This window comes from Podarcis filfolensis (assembly GCF_964270895.1).
Source record: "Podarcis filfolensis genome assembly, chromosome: 6".
In the NCBI taxonomy this organism is placed as follows: domain Eukaryota; kingdom Metazoa; phylum Chordata; class Lepidosauria; order Squamata; family Lacertidae; genus Podarcis; species Podarcis filfolensis.
Window position 1 is genome coordinate 98,100,616 of NC_139609.1, and position 20,688 is coordinate 98,121,303.

The following is a 20,688-nucleotide window of genomic DNA, read 5'->3' on the forward strand; positions in this document are numbered from 1 at the left end:
GGCTGCGTCTTGTCAAACTGGCTGCCCCTGGCATCTAGTGGGCACGCTACAGGCAGATTTATAGCCTGTTGCCTACCAGAGCAATCTCAATCACTTTTGCACCAGCGGCAGCAGGCAGAGCCCACGATCCATCCTCGTCTTGCCTCTCTCAGCTGTCCTCAAGCATCACGCAGGCATTCTGTTCCGAGGCCCAAAAGTGGCAACTGGGAATTGACTGACTGCAGCAGCACAAATCAGCTTTTGGCAATCGTGACAATTGCTTTCCCCTCTGCTCTCCCGAGATGGATTGGAAGAGGAACCCTTGGAAATAGCTGGACTTGGCTGCGACCCCTTAATTACCCGAAGTAATCAGAAACCAGACACATGGGGTATGGGCACAGCCTTTCTGGGCAAAACAGCAGCAATATTTAATCATCAGTTTAGGCCATCTGCAACTGTTTTGCTGCGCTGTGTAAAAGTTTATGGGTTCCTGAGCTCTTTGCAAACCGACAGGTGCTGTACTCAGTGCAACTGTTGCAGTCGGGGCCCTCCTTCCCTCCCTCCCCTGACCAAATGTTTGGTGCCGAATTAAGAGGCACAGTGCCCAGCGTCGCCCAAGCCAAACCTGGCACAAAGGCAGAGCCACTATTTGATGGAGCACAGCATAGATTAAATGTTTAGAGAAGAGAAATCCAGGACAATCAAAATGGGAAAGCAATTAGTCAAGCTGGCTCAGAAAAGGGGGGAGCCGTGTTCCTAAGGACCTCGGCAACACAATCACGAAGGGCCAAGGGAGCCGTCCAAATGGCACTTCTGCACAACCACCAATCCATTTCCGTGTCGGGACCAAAAGCCTTGCCTGGAGCAAACACATTACACCTGGAAGCAAACTCTCCAAGCCTCTGCACCAGAATTAACTGGCCTCGGAATGGGAACACAGTAATACAAAGCTGGCTTCCATTTAATCGGGCTGCTGGCAATGTCAGCAAAACCACACATGGCTCCTCCCCTGACCCACACCTGGTGCCAAAGAATAGCTCACCGCCAGCTACTGACAGCGGTGCAGACACAGCATTCTGTCCTCCGGTCCGGAGGGTGCAAACAAATCACCATCTTTTCCCTTGACTCCGTGGAATAAAGATCATAAGCACATTCGACGCAGCCCAACATTGCCTCAAGCGCGGAAAAACAGAGGAAACAAGGGCATGCACGCCATTAACTGCCACTTTAAGATAATGTGTTCAACAATTGCCTCAACGTAGATAGCCCAGAGTCTTTGTTTTCAAAGAACTATTTCAATGGCATCGGAGGAGGAATGAATGCAAGGCCGAAGGAAGTCCATGGAGGCAATGCTGTGGGAGCCCCACTTGGAGGCCTGGGCTCAAACTGATCTACGGGACTCAGCCCTCCAGGGGGCCTTGCCATCCAAATGCAAGACAAGCGGCGGGGCAGCAGCATCCGAAGGGCATGCGCATATAAAAACCCTGCTTTCTATTGCACCCCACTTCAAAAACATTTGTTCCACTAAATAAATAAATAATTGCGGATCTTACAAGAAGGGGAAGAATCCAAACCTTAGACCAGTCGTCCACAAACTTTTTTCTTTGGGCGACACTTTCAGAACAAAAATTTGCTCGTGCCAAACCAAATTTTTAATTGGTAATAAATGCATTGGAAAACACAACTAGGATTATGCTTGGTATCACTTGATGCTCTTGCTCTCATTTTGAAAAGGTACCTATCTATATTCTGCAAAATAATAATGATAATATTTTAATACAATACTGTACTATACTACACTGAGCTGCGTGAATGTTTATTTGATTGTCCTTGAATCTTCCTGCCACCCTTGCCATCCTCTGCTGCCACACCCTTTTGAGAACCTCTGCCTTCTTCCTTCAGGGGTGTTTTCACATCTCCCTGTAATCATCAAATATATTGCGAGTCTGGTAGGAAGAAGGTGGCTGCAAGCCTCCCTGCTCACAGACTCAGCCTCCGTAATCCCCACAGGTCATGCGTGGCACCAGCACCAAGTGGGAGTGAACAGGATGCATCCCCAGAAGGGGTATCACCAGACAACAGGCAAGTAAACCAAGCCTCACACAACTCCCCGGGGGATGAATGAACGACAGCGTTCTGATGTGATGGGGCCATTTCATTGAAAGCGGCAGGCGGGTCACCCAAGCGCAGCACAGGCCAACGCCTGAGGGGGTCTGAGAAGCAGAAGGGAGAGGAAAAACGGGCAGAGGCTGACTCCTAAGTAATACCCAGACTATGCCTTGAAAACAGGCAAACAAATAAGGAAATGAATGTTTATTTTCCCCAACCTTGCTTGCAAAAGCCTCATCTCACTGGGAAATGTGAAGCTTGGGTGGGGGGGGAAGAAGAAGGGGGGGAATGTTGCAGGGATTTGAAATATGCCTGAATAGATGCCGGCCCCCCTTTCCTTTCACTGCGGGAGCCTTTCATTTCTAAAACCGGGAAGAAAAAATATGAGCAAAATCAATCTTCTTTTCCAGACGAGCTGTTGAAACAAGCGGAGCTCGATGAAATACAGCGCAGCATTACATTTTCTAATGTCTTCTGTGCCACATGCAAATTGCATCAAAAATACTTAGAATTAAATAAGAGGGTAATAAATAATAACGAAACCCATGAAAACTGGAGAAACAACGACAGGAGAAAAATGAATGTTTTCACTTGGGATTAGAAGCAAGATGAAGAATTTGTACCATGTGTGGAATGTACAGGAGTCAGGTTGGGGGCGCGGAGACGGTGGGGAGAGGGAATTATATCAAGAACCTGTGAAGATCCAAGCACTGCACAGAGGGAGAAGGGATTGTGGCAAAGATCAGCCGGAGAAAGGCAATTCAGAAATGTTTCCAGGAAATCCAAAGTATACTCAGAAGTGAAGCTGCCGGGAATTGAGAAGTGTACTTGAGAAGTTCCTAGAGGGAAGCCCTAAAGCATGGGCAGGCAAACTAAGGCCCGGGGGCCGGATCCGGCCCAATCGCCTTCCAAATCCAGCCCGTGGATGGTCTGGGAATCAGCGTGTTTTTACATGAGTAGGGTGTGTCCTTTTATTTAAAATGCATCTCTGGGTTATTTGTGGGGCATAGTTCATTTTTTCCCCCTTCAAAATATAGTTTGGCCCCCCACAAGGTCTGAGGGACAGTGGACCGGCCCCCTGCTGAAAAAGTTTGCTGACCCCTGGCCTAAAGCATCCTTTGCCTACCTGGCGCCACCCAGATGTTTTGAACTGACACTCCCATCGGTCCCAGCCAGAGTGGCCACATAATGCTGGAGCTGGCGGGAGCTGCAGTCCAGAACATCAGGAAGGTGCAAGGGCTTTTCGGCTGAGGTAGCTGGGCATGTTTAGCCTGGAGAGGAGAAGACTGAGAGGTGGCATGATATATCCATCTTCAAATATCTCAAGGGCTTTCACATGAAAGACAGAGCAAGTTTGTTTTCTCCTGCTTTGGAGGGTAGGGCTCAAACCATGGGATTCAAGCTGTACAAGAAAGGAAACTGGACTAAACATTAGGAAGAATTTTATGATAGTAAGAGCTGTTAGACCAGCCTTTCTCAACCTGTGGGTCCCCAGATGTTTTTGGCCTACAACTCCCATCATCCCTAGCTAGCAAGGCCAGAGCTCAGGGATGATGGGAGTCGTAGTCCAACAACATCTGGGGACCCAAGGTTGAGAAACACTGTGTTAGACAGTGGAATGGACTCTCTTGGGAGGTGGTGGCCTCTACTTCATTGAAGGTTTTTAAAGAGAGGCTGGGTGGCCATCTGCCAGGGAATCTTTAGCTGTGAGTCCTGCATTGCAGGGGTTGGACTAGACAATCCTTTGGGGTCTCCTCCAACTGTACAACTCTATGATTCTGACGCAAAGAAGGTATCGCCCCAACGAGCCTATGCAAAAGGAACCACACAGGGTGAGCGCTTCCCGTTATACTCTAAAAGCAGCAGACTCGCACCCATCTACTCCCAGCCGCTGCCACTGCTGTGAAGAAGATAAAGCATCTTCATGAGTGTGATTGCAGCCGAAGCAACAGCAAGGTTACCAACAGAAGCTGCTCCCAAGACATCTCCAACTGCTAGACTCTGAGGAAATCAATCTAGCTGAACCTCCCTTAAATGAGAATGTCCCTCTGTAATGACTCCGGCTAATGCTTTAACTGCTTTTTGGCTTCCACTGAATTGCCATATGAAGAATAAGCTTGTTGGAGCATGAAACTCCGGGCCCTGCACAAATAAATGGATCAGAACACTGTTATAAAAACATCAGTCAAATTTAGCGAGTCTGCATTCGGCTGCCCTTGCAGGGTTATTCTGGCAAGGGAAGGGAAAATCAACTGTTGGCCACAGCTTCCTAGAAAACTATCCCTGAGCACTCAAAGAGGTTGCCAAGGATGCCAGCCAGCAAAAAAAAAAAATCACACCATGGGGCAGTTGTTGGCCTGCTGCCCATCAATGGAGCCATTTCCCCCAAAAGGCTCTTAAAAATGCTTTTCACATTTTTGTGGGTATCAGAATGATAAGCACTGCTTCTATTTGCACACTCTTAATGCCATCAGCTCCAGAGTTGAAAAGGCTACAGCAGAAGGCAGAGTACGGATTGCCACAGAAGAAAGGGTGTCATTAAGACCCTATCGATTAACAGGAACAGAAAGCACCACCCCACTGCCACATTTCTAGAGGATATCACATGCACAGCCAACCTTTCTGATAACTGTTTTCACATTTCAAACACCCATGCAGGCGGCTTGGAAATAAATTCCATTTGCCACATGAAGAGAGCTCAGTGAAATGTGCTTAAGATACAGATTTGAGTTTCACAAATGCCTTGTCAAGGGTGGTAGTGAAGTGACGTACAGAGGATATCATTATAAAGGCATGGCTATAATGCAAAGGGGTGTGGGACACTTGGGGGGGGGAGAAGATGTCCAGATGCCACTGAACTAGGACTCCCAACATCCTGGACTGCTGGCCATGCTGGGACTTGGAAGCCAAAAACATCTAGAGGGCTCCAGGTTGCCCATCCCAGATACAGTGGTACCTCGGGTTAAGAACTTAATTCGTTCTGGAGGTCCATTCTTAACCTGAAACTGTTCTTAACCTGAGGTACCACTTTAGCCAATGGGGCCTCCTGCTGCTGCTGCGCCGCATGATTTCTGTTCTCATCCTGAAGCAAAGTTCTTAACCTGAGGTACTTTTTCTGGGTTAGCGGAGTCTGTAACCTGAAGTGTCTGTAACCCAAGGTACCACTGTTTAGCAGTGCTGCATTTTTAGAACTGGGGAAGGAAGGGAAGAATTATATGAACTTAACTTGTTTGACCTCATAAGTGTTATTCCCATTTCAGACTTGACACTGAGGTGATCGGATTGCTCAAGGCTACACAATAGGGGGGCAGCAACTTTTCAGCAAAACAGCCTGTGATCTAAGAGTCGTAACACAGAGTCCCTTGCAACTACAGGGGCCCCAAGAGCTATTCCTCAGCATCCTCTGCAGAACTGCAAGGAATCCAAAGGTACAACGACTGGGATCAGAGTCATTTTCTGGGCACCTTCAAAAGAACTTCTCCTCAAGGGGCTGCTCGGGCCGGCAGAGCAGAAATGCTAGGCCCCCTGGGCACTGTAGCAAAGAGATTTTTTAGAAGGGGGGCTGGAGACAACTTAAGATTCAGTAACAAAGCTTCCTCTTTCCCAGCACAAGTAGCTGCTCCCCACAGCCTGAATGTGTTGGGCCCAGTACAATAAAGAGGGCAGACAGCTGCTCTGGATTTAATTGCTCTGTTAGAAGAGATTAGATGGATTTCATTCTTTTATATAAGTTGCCTTGGGATTCCTGAATCAACTCAGCTGCCTTGGTTGTGGGTGGGGGACCACTTTGTAGTGGTTCTAATTGCTTTTGGATGAAAGTGGTGCTTGTGGGGGATGTTCCAATATGGAATTCTACAGCGGCTGATCAAAACCCCCATGCCACTTAACATCTATATGAAACGGCTAAGTGGGGTCACCTGAATATTTGTTTTGCAATGTCATCAATATGCTGATGACATGCAGCACTATTTCTGCTTTGTACCTCCACAGGTCTGGCAAGAGCCGATAAACTGGAGCTCAATCCAAGCCAGACTGAGGCACTGTTGGTGGGTGGATAGGAAGGAGCCAACCTGTTCGGGATAGTGATGCACTCCTTGGATCCCAAGAAAGACAAAATGCTGCAGGCTCAGCTGTTCAATTCCAATCTGTTTCCTCTGAGGATGTGGACAGGCTGCTTGGAGTGAAACCAACCACCTGTCTCCTTGATCCTTGCCCATCCTGGCTTATAAAAGCTAGCCGAGAAGGGCTGGGTGATGGGCTTCACGGGGTGGTGAATGCTTCTCTCTGTGATGGAGCCTTCCCAGATCCACTGAAAGAGGCGGTCATTAAACCACTTCGTAAAAAAAATAAATCTCTAAACCCAGCCAATATGGCCAACTATCGCCCAGTCTCAAATCTTCCATTCTTGGGCAAGGTGATTGAGCGAGTGGTTGCTGAACAACTCCAGGCACGCCTGGAAGAAGCGGACCATTTGGATCCCTTCCACTCGGGATTCAGGCCTCATCATGGGACTGAAACTGCCTTGGTCGCACTGGTTGATGATCTCCGGTGGGCTAGAGACAAAGGTGAGAGCTGTTTCCTAGTTCTGCTGGATCTCTCAGCGGCGTTTGATACCATCGAGCATAACATCCTTCTGGACCATCTAGAGGGGCTGGGAGCTGGGGGCACTGTTATACAGTGGTTCCGCTCCTTCCTCCTGGGCCGTGTTCAGAAAGTGGTGGGGGGGGATGAGTGTTCAGACCCCTGGGCTCTCACTTATGGGGTGCCTCAGGGTTCTGTCCTATCCCCCATGCTTTTCAACATCTACATGCAGCTGCTGGGAGAGATCATCAGGGGGTTTGGGCTGGGTGTTCATCAGTATGCGGATGATACCCAGCTCTACCTCTCTTTTAAATCAGAACCAGTGAGGGCGGTGAAGGTCCTGTGTGAGTGCTTGGAGGCGTTTGGAGGATGGATGGCGGCTAACAGATTGAGGTTGAATCCTGACAAGACAGAAGCAGGCAGGTGTGGAGGACTCTCTGGTCCTGAATGGGGTGACTGTGCCCCTGAAGGACTAGGTGCGCAGCCTGGGAGTCATTTTGGACTCACAGCTGTCCATGGAGGCGCAGGTCAATTCTGTGTCCAGGGCAGCTGTCTACCAGCCCCTTCTGGTACGCAGGCTGAGACCCTACCTGCCCACAGACTGTCTTGTCAGAGTGGTGCATGCTCTGGTTATCTCTCGCTTGGATTACTGCAGTGCGCTCTATGTGGGGCTACCTTTGAAGGTGACCCGGAAACTGCAATTAATCCAGAATGTGGCAGCTAGACTGGTGACTGGGAGCGGCCGCCAGGACCACATAACACCAGTCCTGAAAGACCAACATTGGCTCCCAGTACATTTCCGAGCACAATTCAAAGTGTTGGTGCTGACCTTTAAAGCCCTAAATGGCCTCGGTCTAGTATATCTGTAGGAGCGTATCCACCCCATTCTGCCTGGACACTGAAGTCCAGCGCCAAGGGCCTTCTGGCGGTTCCCTCACTGAGAGAAGCCAACTTACAGGGAACCAGGTAGAGGGCCTTCTTGGTGGTGGCACCCGCCCTGTGGAACGCCCTCCTACCAGATGTCAAAGAGAAGAACAACTACCTGACATTTAGAAGACAGCTGAAGGCAGCCCTGTTCAGGGAAGTTTTTAATGTTTAACAGACCACTGTATTTTAATGTTTTGTTGGAAGCCGCCCAGAGTGGCTGGGGAAACCCAGCCAGATGGACGGGGTATAAATAATAAATTATTATTATTATGTTCCCAAATATTATGGCCTTGCAGCAGCACAAGGATAGGGAACCTCTGGCCCTCCAGGTGTACCTGCTTCACAGCAGGGGATTTGCAGGTGGTCCTTGTGAGAAGAGGGAGAGTCCCTAAAACTCACCTAGTAAGGACCCAGGACTAGAAGCTTGGAAAGGAAGAGGCCAGGGGGGTGGGGGGAGTAGGTGAGGGAGGAACAACTTTTTTTTTTTAATGAAAGGGGCGAGACGGAGCATCAAATTGGTTCTCAAAATCACCTATTTTTGTTACATGGAAACTGGAAAAGCAAATGAGGTGCAACTTTAATTTAACCCATTTCAAATACCTTCAGTCTTGAGAAATTATTCAACTGTTAAATAGAAGCAAAGCTGCATCTCCTCTTAGCTTTCCATGGATAGAATTGCATCTCCAAGCATGACTAGAAACTGTCACGGAGCTATTTATTTCAAATGCACCTCCCAGGTCTGCCTCCTACAGTTTTCCTGCTATCGTACAACCTTCTCTCTTTTGCATGTTCTGCTTCATTTGAGCACTGAGTTTCAACAGGGGAACCTGAGGACTTCCAGATGGGTGTTGGACCCCCCCCCAACTCCCACCAGCCCCAGCCAGCCTGGTGAGGAATGCTGGGAACCACACACCACACAGGTCTCCCATCACTGCTCCATGGCACCTTAAGTGATTGATATTTATGAGGTGGGCATTAGAATGAATGCCAAAGGCTATGTGCCTACCACAAGACAGAGGCCACACTTTCCACCACCCACATTTCAAGAACACAAAAGTGACAAAGTGTAAGAAAGAATCCAAAAATGTTAGCTAGAGGCATCATCATTCTCAGCTACAGCAGCCCTAACAGCTTCCTCCCCCCCCCCCGAAGTGATAAAAATCTTAATACTGTAACTATTAAAAATCAAACAACAAACTCAAAAATAGAATTTTCAAAATAATAGAGAAATCACTTCCGAAGGTAGCTTAGCTTAGTGCAAGATATGAATTCAAGCGCACACCTGTGTGATGGTGAAGCCACTCTGGAAAGAGGCAGAGCCAAGTACCTGCAATCCAGGTGCAAGAGAGACACACCTGGCTGCTCCCCAAGAGAGACTTTGTTTCTCCAGCCATCTCCAGCCACCCATGGATCCCTTTCTCCAGTTACTTGTCTTTCCCCGTTTCCTTCCCCAAAGCTGGAAGTGGAACCCAGAGAGGCCACACGAGGCTTCCTCACAGAACACAAGCCCTGAAGGTGGATCAGACGAAGGCAGGCTATTTAGTGCAGCAGCAGCATCCTGCTGCCCAGTGTGGCTAATCAGAAGCCACTTGAGAAGCCCATAAGTATCACATGGAGGCAACAGCTTCTCAGCAAATGGCATTCAATGGATGGAGGGCATCATTGGTTCTAGTATTATGGTGAGACAGGAAGAAAAAACTGGCATCTACCCAAGGCCTTATGTGAGTCCTCCTAGTCCTGATGACACCTGTGATCCTTTCAACGTGGAGATGCTGAGCCCTGAACCTAGGAACTTCTACACACAAAGGTGGTGCTTCCATCCACCAAGCCACAGCTTGTTTCTCTTTCTCCAATGTTTATTACTTCTTAAGAGACTTATACAGTCATACCTCGGGTTCAATATGCTCGGGTTCAATATGCGCATGCGCGGAAGCGGCAAAACGCGACATGCGCAGACGCGCCGTCGCGTCTTACGTTCCATTCAGGATGTGAACGGGGCTCTGGAATGGATCCCGTTCGCATCCCGAGGTACCACTGTATACTGCTTTACATTGTAAAATTACCCAACTGGTACAAGAATAAAACAGCACAATAAAATTGCATCAAACTATGTGCAGAGACAAGAAAACAGTGAGCAGAGGACAATTAAGTGAACATTTTAAAACCACTTTGAGTTTGTTTTTTTACAATCAAGCGGTGTATAAATTTTATGAAATAAACACCAATGGCCAGTAAATGCTTATGGGAATAAAAAGGTTTTATATATTTAATAACAAAATATTATTATTCTATAGTAATCTAATGATTGCTGAATGTTACTTTATTTGATGCAAGTTGCTTATTTCAAAGTTATGCTTCATTATCACATTTTTGTATTACATTAGGTTGTTATGGTGGTGCTGTGGTCGAAACCACTGAGCCTAGGGCTTGCCGATCAGAAGGTTGGCGGTTCAAGGATGGGGTGAGCTCCTGTTGCTTGGTTTCAGATCCTGCCAAACTAGCAGTTTGAAAGCACATCAAAGTGCAAGTAGATAAATAGGTACCGCTCTGGCTAGGTCGAACTGCTAGGTTGACAGGAGCAGGGACCGAGCAACCGGAGCTCACCCCATTGCGGGGATTCGAACCGCTGACCTTCTGATCGGCAAGTCCTAGGCTCTATGGTTTAACCCACAGCGCCACCCACGTCCAGTAGCACCTTAGAGACCAACTAAGTTTGTTCTTGGTATGAGCATGCACACTTCTTCAGATACACTGAGACGAAAGTCACCAGACCTTTATACAGTGGTACCTCGGGTTAAGTACTTAATTTGTTCCGGAGGTCCGTTCTTAACCTGAAATTGTTCTCAACCTGAAGCACCACTTTAGCTAATGGGGCCTCCTGCTGCTGCCACGCCACCAGAGCCCGATTTCTGTTCTTATCCTGAAGCAAAGTTCTTAACCTGAGGTACTATTTCTGGGTTAGCGGAGTCTGTAACCTGAAGTGTATTTAACCCGAGGTACCACTGTATATAGTGAGAGGGTGGGGAGGGGTATTACTCAGAAGGGGGGTGGGAATGGGTGACTGGCTGAGAGGTGTGGTAGACCTGTTGACGACTGTTAAGGACTGCAATTGGTCTTACAGGAAAAAGCAAGGAGTGAGATGGCTAAAAATAGCTTTATCATGTATAATAAGATAAGAATCCAATGTCTCTATTCAGACCAGGTCCCTCCAGGGTTTTAAGTTTGGCAACGAGTTGCAATTCAGCAACTTCTCTTTCCAGTCTATTTCTGAAGTATCTGAAGAAGTGTGCATGCACATAGAAGCTCATACCAGTAACAAACTTCGCTGGTCTCTAAGGTGCTAATGGAAGATATAAAAATTAAAAGTGATGATGATGATGATGGGAATGTTGATTTCCATGTCGTGAGCCGCCCAGTGAGATTTCGCCCCTCCCATATCCAAGAATCTCCTGATGAGTCTGCTGATTCTCCAGAGAGGAGGAGGCGTGTTCTGCTCTCTACTTATTCCACTCCAGCACCACATCAGTCAGTCAGTCAGTCAGTGTGCCGGAGAGAGAGAGGCTGAGTGTTAGAGATCGTGTGTATAGATAAGGTTGCTGCTAAGAGCAGCTGCAGACACTCAGTGCAGTTTAGCATTCATTTATGCTTAGAACCCATTTAGCTCTGTATATAGTTGTATAATAGTTGTAGACAGAATAAAGAAGTTATTCTACAGAGCTGCTCTCCGAGTTGTTTATACTCTGCTTTGTTGTTGTTGTTTAGTCGTTTAGTTGTGTCCGCCTCTTCGTGACCCCCTGGACCAGACCACGCCAGGCACTCCTGTCTTCCACTGCCTCCCGCAGTTTGGTCAACCTCATGCTGGTAGCTTTGAGAACACCGTCCCACCATCTCATCCTCTCTCATCCCCTTCTCCTTGTGCCCTCCATCTTTCCCAACATCAGGGTCTTTTCCAGGGAGTCTTCTCTTCTCATGAGATGGCCAAAGTCTTGGAGCCTCAGCTTCAGGATCTGTCCTTCCAGTGAGCACTCAGGGCTGATTTCCTTAAGAATGGATAGGTTTGATCTTCTTGCAGTCCATGGGACTCTCCAGAGTCTCCTCCAGCACCATAATTCAAAAGCATCAATTCTTCGGCGATCAGCCTTCTTTATGGTCCAGCTCTCACTATACTCTGCTAGTTACAGATAGGTAGCCGTGTTGGTCTGCCATAGTCAAAACAAAATAAAATTTTTCCTTCCAGTAGCACCTTAAAGACGAACTAACTTAGTTGGTCTTTAAGGTGCTACTGGAAGGAAAAAAATTTTTTTGTTTATACTCTGCTATACTCTGCTGTGTGACGACTGTCTACTTGTTGGAGTGAATCCGGTGCTCACAACTCTGAGCTGTGAGTCCACAGCACTTTGACCTGTTCCTGTGCAGAAGGAGGTCTCTGGAAGTGCTACCCAGCTCGCCTGGCCCAGTCGGGGCTGAAGTGGATGAGTCCAGTCGGTGGCACTGGCTCAAGGGCGATGCTGACACTTCGGGCGAAAGGCGGTCTTGCATGCACACATTTAACAAAACAAAAAATTTTTTTCCTTCCAGTAGCACCTTAAAGACCAACTAAGTTAGTTCTTGGCATGCGCTTTTGTGTGCATGCACACTTCTTCAGATACACTGAAAGACACTCTTGTGCATGCACACGAAAGCTCATACCAAGAACTAACTTAGTTGGTCTTTAAGGTGCTACTGGAAGGAAAAAAATTTTTTTGTTTTGACTATGGCAGACCAACACGGCTACCTATCTGTAACCACATTTAACAAGTGAGAGCAACCATGGGGGGGGCAGGGCTCCCCCCGTCCCCTTCCCCACCCCGAAACAACAACACACGATGCAGCCCCCAGGCCCCTCCCCCCGCCGGTAACCATGGCGACACCTCAGGCGCCCCCTCGCCCCCCGGGGGGGGGGAGGTTGTGGGGCGCCCTCCCCTCCTCTCCGCCCCCGCTGACCTGGTAGCTGAGCAGCTCCCCGACGTCCATGCCGGCGCCGCCCCTTCCCCGCCGCGAACCGGCGCTTCTCTCGCCGCCTGCGCCGCCGCCTTCTTCTTCTTCCGGACTGTCGCAAAAGGCCGCGACGCTGCCGCAAAGCGCCCGGAAGGGGCGGGGGAGGGAGAAGAGGCGCCGCCGTAAAGCGCGCGCGCCGCACGTGGAGGCGTCGCTCGGGCGAAGGAGGAGCGGCGGCGGCGGCGGCGGCTATTGCGTCTAGCGCCCCTGGCGGCCGGGCTGGGCATCGGCGCGCTTGCTGGCGGCATTCCTTTGCCTCGCCCTCCTTTCGAGGGAGGCAGTGTGGCGCAGCGGTTAGAGCGGCGGCTCCCAAGCTTTTTTTTCGTCCCCATCTCAATAATTATGATTATTTTCTTATCCTGCGTCTTGTTTAGGTGGTTTTGTTGGGTGGCAGGAGGCTGCTGCTGCTGATTTTAATCTTTTCTATCATTGTTTTAGATCTTCTTATGATGTATATGGAAATCTGTTGTGTGCCTGTAGGTGGTTTATTTATTGTTTACGGCTACTTCTGTTCTGTGCGTAATTATGCTTGTTTTTTCATGTTGTAAGCTGCCTACAGCGTGGTTTTTAACTGTGGAAGGCCAGCATCCGAATAAAATGATGTGTGCATGCATTAAATTTGTTGGCTGCTTGTCACCCAAAGGGGAGGGGAAAAAACCAGAAGGAGATGAAGGGGAAGCGGGGTGTCATATGATGTATTAATATTTCATAACAGTTATGAAAAAATAAAAACCACACACCCGCTTTATAAATAATAAAGCTACACATTAAAATTCAGCAAAGATAGGGTGGGGGTGATACCTCCCTTGACAGGTGGGGGAGCTTCTGTATATGCAGATGTTGTGTCTAGAATTGTATCAGAGCACACTTTGCATGTAGAAAATCCCAGGTGTGAAAGTTCCATCCAGAGAGGAATGGTTGATGAAGATGATGGATTATGCCAAAATGGCGAAACTTACTGGGAAAATCGGAAACCAGGAAGAGAAGAACTTTAAGAAGGAATGGGGGGGGGAATCTATAATGTATTTAAGATAAATACATTATATTTCTCCATCTTTCCTCCATCTTTCCCAACATCAGGGTCTTTTCCAGGGAGTCTTCTCTTCTCATGAGGTGGCCAAAGTATTGGAGCCTCAGCTTCAGGATCTGTCCTTCCAGTGAGCACTCAGGGCTGATTTCCTTCAGAATGGATTGGTTTGATCTTCTTGCAGTCCATGGGACTCTCAAGAGTCTCCACCAGCACCAGAATTCAAAAGCATCCATTCTTTGGCGATCAGCCTTCTTGATGGTCCAGCTCTCACTTCCATACATCACTACTGGGAAAACCATAGCTTGAACTATATGGACCTTTGTTGGCAAGGTGATGTCTCTTCTTTTTAAGATGCTGTCTAGGTTTGTCATTGCTCCAACACGGCTACCTACCTGAATTTTCAAAGAGAAAGGTGTCGTTGGAGTGATTTCCACCGTTTTAACTAGATGCTGCGTGAAGAAAGTCGTCGTTTCATCCAACCTGACTCTTTCCACATTCAGCTTCACTAAATGCCCACAAGTTCTAACGTTATGAAAGAGGGAGAAAAGCTTTTTCTTATCAACCTTCTCCAGATTTGCAAATAAACCCCACTACTATTTCTTGCAAAAGTGTGCTGTGTTCTCTGCTGGAAAATGATTCTGCAGACTGCTACCCTGAGAGCTCCCTCATTGCTCAAGGAAAGTGGAGAAAAACTCCTCAGTTAAACCAAAGATGTGATCCATGTGTTTCATTTGCAGGAGATCTGAAGTAGTGAAAAGCAAAAACTGCCAGCACAAATTGGAAAGGAAAGTAATTGCACGGAATCCTGCAAAACATTGTGTGGTATGTCTTTTTCTCCCACCCCCTTTAGGAAAACGAGCAAACAAACTCCTGTATCATTAACAGCAGAGTACGCACAGTTATCTCTGTGGGAGTTTTCTTGAAAGATAGGCCTGAAATTAAAAACATATATAATTTTTTGACAGACGCCTTCAGCCAGCGCCCCAGTCGTTTCAGTGTAGCTGATGACGAACCAGTCAGGATGAAATTAACTCCACAAATCTCTGCTCTAAAGAAGAGATAAATGGCACATAATTATTGCATCATCCTTTTTATTGAGCATCCAGATAGAGCCAGCTGTGACCAAGAGACGCGAGTGCACTTACGCTGCGGAAATCAGTGTATCCTTGGGAATGTTGAAGAGTCACTGGGAAGCTTGATGACTAGCGCTGAGCAAGAAGGCACAATAATTTGTGCATAAATAAATAGAAAATAAACACTTGACAGCACAAGCCTACGCATGATGTGCTCAGACCCATGTCCTGTTCAGTTAAGGTAAGTGGACCCTGCTATTGCTTCCAAGTCACAGTTGCTGGAAACCACGGGAAGGAAGAGGGCTCTTGCGCACGGATCCTGCTGGCGGGTTTCCCACAATGGGCATCTATCTGGTTGTCCACTTCTGAGAACAGGATGCTGGACTTGATGGGCCATTGGCCCTGATCCAGCAGGCTCTTCTTCTCGTTTTCTTAGAATGGCCGCCTAGGAAATGTAAAAGAGGCATTGCAAAAGAGTAAAAAGGGAAAGCGTTACAGTGGTACCTTGGTTCTCAAAATTAATCTGTCCCAGAAGTCCGTTCCAAAACCAAAGTGTTCCAAAACCAAGGCGCGCTTTCCCATAGAAAGTAATGCAAAATGGATTAATCCATTTCAGACTTTTAAAAACAACCCCTAAAACAGCATTTTAACATGATTTTTTTCCTATCTAATGAGACCCTTGCTCCATAAAATGAAAGCAATAAGCAATGTACCGCAGTCACACAATCAGTTACGGTAATCATTAGCTGAACTGAACTGGGTTCCACACAGTCACAAAAACAAAACAGAAAAGAGCCACGGAAACACAAAATAAATAGCAAAAAGAGACCGACCTCAGCATAACACTCAAAACAGAAGTGTGGCACTCAAAACGGAGCACGTTCGGCTTCTGAAAAAAAGTTCGCAAACTAGAACAGTTCTGGGTTTGCACTGTTTGGGTTCCAAGTTGTTTGAGTACCAAGGCGTTTGAGAACCAAGGTCTGTGCTCCACAAACAGAACTGAAAGCCCAGCAGATGTAACACCATAAGCAAAAGAATCAATTGACCCATCTGAGTGGATGTTTCTGCGATAGCTCCTCTAGTACATAGAATCTTAGAGCTGGAAGGGACCCGGGGGTCATCTAGTCCAACCCCTGCAATGCAGGAATCTCAGCAAAAGCATCCATGACAGATGGCCATCCAACCTCCACTTAAAAACCTCCAAGGAAGGAGAGTGCACAATCTCCCGAGGGAGACCATCACTATGGATCCACCAAGGCTGAAGTCCTTTATCTTTATTATCACTCTAGTATTATATCTGTTAAATTTGTATGCAACCGTTGGCAGCGCCAGATAGCAGCCTCCTGTGTCGTCCACAGAATGTAGCCTCGAATCTGGCGCCTGGACCAGGCAAGCAATGCCACCCAAACGTGCAGCGTTCCCCAGCAACTCATCACCAGGAACCCACCTGGGCCCTTGCAGGTCTGCTGGCGTTCCTCTTTGGAAGGACAGTCCAAGTTTCTTCTGCAGTTGCTGAGCTGAAATTTGTGCACAGCCTGGGGGTGGATTTGTAGTGGCACCTTTGGGTGGAGGCTTTGCAAAGAGAGGGGGGCGTATTTGTGTGTGTTGAGCACATGGAAGGAATGAGGGGAACTCTGACACCTCCTAAGGTAAAGGTAAAGGGACCCCTGACCATTAGGTCCAGTCGTGGCCGACTCTGGGGTTGCGGCGCTCATCTCACTTTACTGGCTGAGGGAGCCGGCGTACAGCTTCTGGGTCATGTGGCCAGCAGCACTAAGCCGCTTCTGGCGAACCAGAGCAGCGCACAAAAACGCCGTTTACCTTCCTGCCAGAGCGGTACCTATTTACCTATTGACATGCTTTCGAACTGCTAGGTTGGCAGGAGCGGGGAACGAACAACAGGAGCTCACCCCGTCGCGGGGATTTGAACCTTCTGATCAACAAGCCCAAGAGGCTCAGTGGTTTAGACCACAGCGCCACCTGCGTCCCAAGGAGCTTGGTAAAAGTAAAGGTAAAGGTAAAAGGACCCCTGACCATAGGTCCAGTGACACAGCCGACTTTGGAGTTGCGGTGCTCATCTCACTCCATAGGCCGAGGGAGCCGGAATTTGTCCGCAGACAGTTTTTCTGGGTCATGTGGCCAGCATGACTAAGCCGCTTCTGGCGAACCAGAGCAGCACACGGAAACGTCGTTTACCTTCCCGCCGGAGCAGTACCTATTTATCTACTTGCACTTTGAGGTGCTTTCGAACTGCTAGGTTGGCAGGAGCAGGGACCGAGCAATGGGAACTCACCCCGTCGTGGGGATTCGAACTGCCGACCTTCAATCGGCAAGCCCTAGGCTCTGTGGTTCAACCCACAGCGCCACACCTCCTGGATATACACTAATCACCGCATTGTTCTGCTTTATTTATTGATATTTAAATGATTTTTTTATTGACAGCTTCTCTGTCTTTACTGATGCATTTCTTTGCCTTTTTGGTTTTAATTGTTGCATTGCATTTTTCTTTTTAAAATCATCTTGTTGTGTTTTATATAAACCGCTTAGCGGTATATAAATATTTTTGATGATGGCTACAATGAATAAAATGGGTGTGGGTTGGAATCCTCAAACAAGTTATCACTGAGGTTGGAGACGGCTGTCTCCGATGGCTCTTTGCTGCTTCCTCAGTTTGCTAACTTGAGAAAAACAGACAAGACCTTGCAGAGGTCTGGCTTTCCCAGAAGCCCCTGGGGTTCCTCTCTCGCACACCTCCGAACCGTAGCGCCGTTCCTGGCCTCCAAAGACTCCAATCCGGCTTTATTGGTGCCTGGGAAACTAAATTCTCTCCCCCACGATTGCGAGGGAGGATTCAATAACAGAGCAGTGTTATCCAATAAAGGGAGATGGAGCATGGGGACAAAATATTGAATTAAAGGCAAATACAGAAAGCAAACGAAGACGAGGAGAAGCTGGAGAAAACAGGAGGGGCGGCTGGGAGCAGGTTGCAGGCTGGCTTACTGCTAAGGTGGAACTGTAGCCTCAGGTAAAAAGGAGGCAATGGGGGGGAGGCACCAAGCAAGCACATGTCCGCTCTCATTAAATCATTTTTTAAACACATAGAGCCTGATACAGCACAGAGGGAAGTGTAAATGTAAGAAGAAAACACGAATTAAAATATCTTCCACAAGTTTTCCAGGTGCTTGGGGTTTGGGAGGGGTCAGTCTGAATGGTGCCCTGACCTCCTTCCATTGCTTAGGGTTCCGTACCCAGTGGAGGTGGGAATCTAATGGAGGACTTTGCTGAACTGGTCAGACAAATCTCTCTCTAAGGCTGAAATATACTTGGAGTCGAGAGTAGATTTCCTGCTCTTTATTCAGTTCATAGTGCTGAGGAGGAATGGAAGTTCCCCCATAATGTCTGCTTTATATACATTATTTACACAATGGGTCCCACGTGATTGGCTAATTCCGGGATTCTCCTGTAGGCCAACCAGGTTGCGGATTCACTTCCACCTGGAGCTGGATTGGGTGGCTCCTGTGGACCAGTCAGACTGCTGCATTCTGAATCCTATTGTTCTAGGACCAATCAGACTGCTGCATTCTGGATCCTATTGTTCTAGGACCAATCAGACTGCTGCATTCTGGATCCTATTGTTCTAGGACCAATCAGACTGCTGCCTTTTGGATCCTATTCAACTCAGTACATAACAAAGGCAGTGACCTTAGCTGGCCACCTTAGGCTCCTCATCAGCACCCCAAAATAATGAGCTAAGGTTGCAGGAGCTACAACTAAGAGATTGGGCTCTCCAGGCTTAAGGGTGGGCCTTCCCTCCCCTCCCCTCCCCTCCCCTAGCTGCTAGGTAGGAGAACAAGAGCCCGACAGGTGTGAGAGAGCTAGCCTGGAAGCAAAGGTGGAAGCTGGAGACCCAGAGACCTGCTTGCTCTGTGCTGGAACCAAATCTGTGACTAATGGAGAAGTGAGATCTCCTGGGGTCTTAACGCTTTGGACTTTGGCTTGGTTACAGTCGGATGTGAGGTGGTTTCGGTTTAGCCCAGCGGTTCCCAAATTGGGTGGTAACACCCAATGAGAAGCAGTTCGATGGCCGGGGGGAGGGGAACGCTAAGAGGGAGGGGGCGGGGGAGCGCTGAAGCTGTAAATGACCAACAGGCTTTGAAAAGCTAGTATCGCTGGACTGAGTCCATCAGTTTTGTTGAATTAATTGAACTCATTTTAACTGGATTTCGAATAAATGTGCAATTGTTGCCATTTTGAATTTTATTCCTCAGTGGGTTGTTAACTATTCTTTTTATAGGGTGGGGTGAGACTCACTAAAGGGGAGTCTATGCAACTGAGAGGGCATTGACCTGAAAAAGTTTGGTAACCACTGGTATATATAGATGATAGATGAACGGGACGCGGGTGGCGCTGTGGGTTAAACCACAGAGCCTAGGGCTTGCCAATTGGAAGGTCGGTGGTTCAAATCCCTGCGACGGGGTGAGCTCCCGTTGCTCGGTCCCTGCTCCTGCCCACCTAGCAGTTCGAAAGCACGTCAAAGTGCAAGTAGATCAATAGGTACCGCTCCGGCGGGAAGGTAAAGGGCATTTCCGTGTGCTGCTCTGGTTCGCCAGAAGCGGCTTAGTCATGCTGGCCACATGACCCAGAAGCTGTACGCCGGCTCCCTTGGCCAATAAAGCGAGATGAGCGCCGCAACCCCAGAGTCGGCCACGACTGGACCTAATGGTCAGGGGTCCCTTTACCTTTACCTTAGATGATAGATGATAGATGATGATAGATAGGTAGATATAGATAGATAGATGATAGATAGATAGATAGATTAGATAGATAGATTAGATATAGATGATAGATAGATAGATGATAGATAGATAGATAGATAGAGACAGATAGACAGACAGATAGATAGATAGATTAGATAGACAGATAGATAGATAGATAGATAGATAGATAGATAGATAGATATAGATAGGATCATGTTATCGCAATTTAGATAAGTTGGATTTGCAAGGCGCCATATCAACACTGCTTTCCTTTGTGCAAACAAACCAGCAACTGCAACAGCAACTGCAGCCATTGTCTTCTCTTTCTCTCTCACCCCCCAGCTCATTTTTCAGCTGCAAGGTTGCTCCGCTGTGCCGATGAGGAGCCACGCAGGGGATGCGCCTCGCAGGCTGCTTCTGGCCCATCCATCAAACCCCCGACAAAGCGCTCGTCTCCCACAAATAAAGTTATGACAGGAGCCCCCAACCCCTGGCTCCTCTCCCTGCCGTTGCCTCCACAACTCCATCATTGGCGGCATTATGAAGCAGCCGCCGAGCTGTTTGTCAGGGCCTCTGACAGTCCCCAGTGAGCGCCTGGAAGCAGAGCGGGGGCAGCCATGGCGCTGGAATTGGGGGGGGGCTCGGTACGGAGAGGCTCCCCCCATGTAATGCATGCCAGGAAAGAGAGGCCCAGACGCGGCTGCCTGGAAACAGCTTCCAATGAAGCCCAAAATTAGCTCGCCTGGAAGCAGAACATCATTCAAAAGCTGCCCTTGCAACTCAAAAGGCATTTTCCCTCCCAGGATCACCCTATAGTAGTCTCACTCCCCCACCCCAATTTTCTGGGGTGCTGATCCTGCTTCTATATTCTGGGATCACCCATATTCTGGAGCTTGAGAGGGAGCCAGCGTGGTGCAGTGGTTAGAGTGCCGGACTAGGGCCTGGGAGATTCAGAACAGATCCAAGGAAGTCCTCCTTCACGCAGTTAAACTATGGAACTCCCTCCCACAAGAGGCAGTGATGACTAACTTGGATGGCTTTCAAAGAGGATTGGACAAATTCATGGAGGAGGAAAGGGCTATGGATGGCAACTGGCCAGGATAGCTCTGCTCTGCCCCCACAGCTGGAGGCAGCGATGCTTCTGACCTGCTGGGAGCCAGAAGCGCCCTGCCCTGCTTCTCTCCACCTGGCTTTG

General features: G+C 48.2%; 1 protein-coding gene across 1 annotated transcript in view; it reads right to left on the reverse strand.

The window, feature by feature from the left end:
• The window catches only part of CTNNBL1 (catenin beta like 1), a 92,746-nt gene extending 80,008 nt beyond the window's left edge, over positions 1-12,738 (reverse strand). The window contains exon 1 of the mRNA XM_083618744.1: positions 12,580-12,738. Coding sequence (XP_083474870.1) covers positions 12,580-12,609 — 30 coding nt within the window. The 5' untranslated portion in view covers positions 12,610-12,738. The remainder of the gene's footprint in view (positions 1-12,579) is intronic.
• Between the last annotated feature and the right edge of the window lie 7,950 nt (positions 12,739-20,688).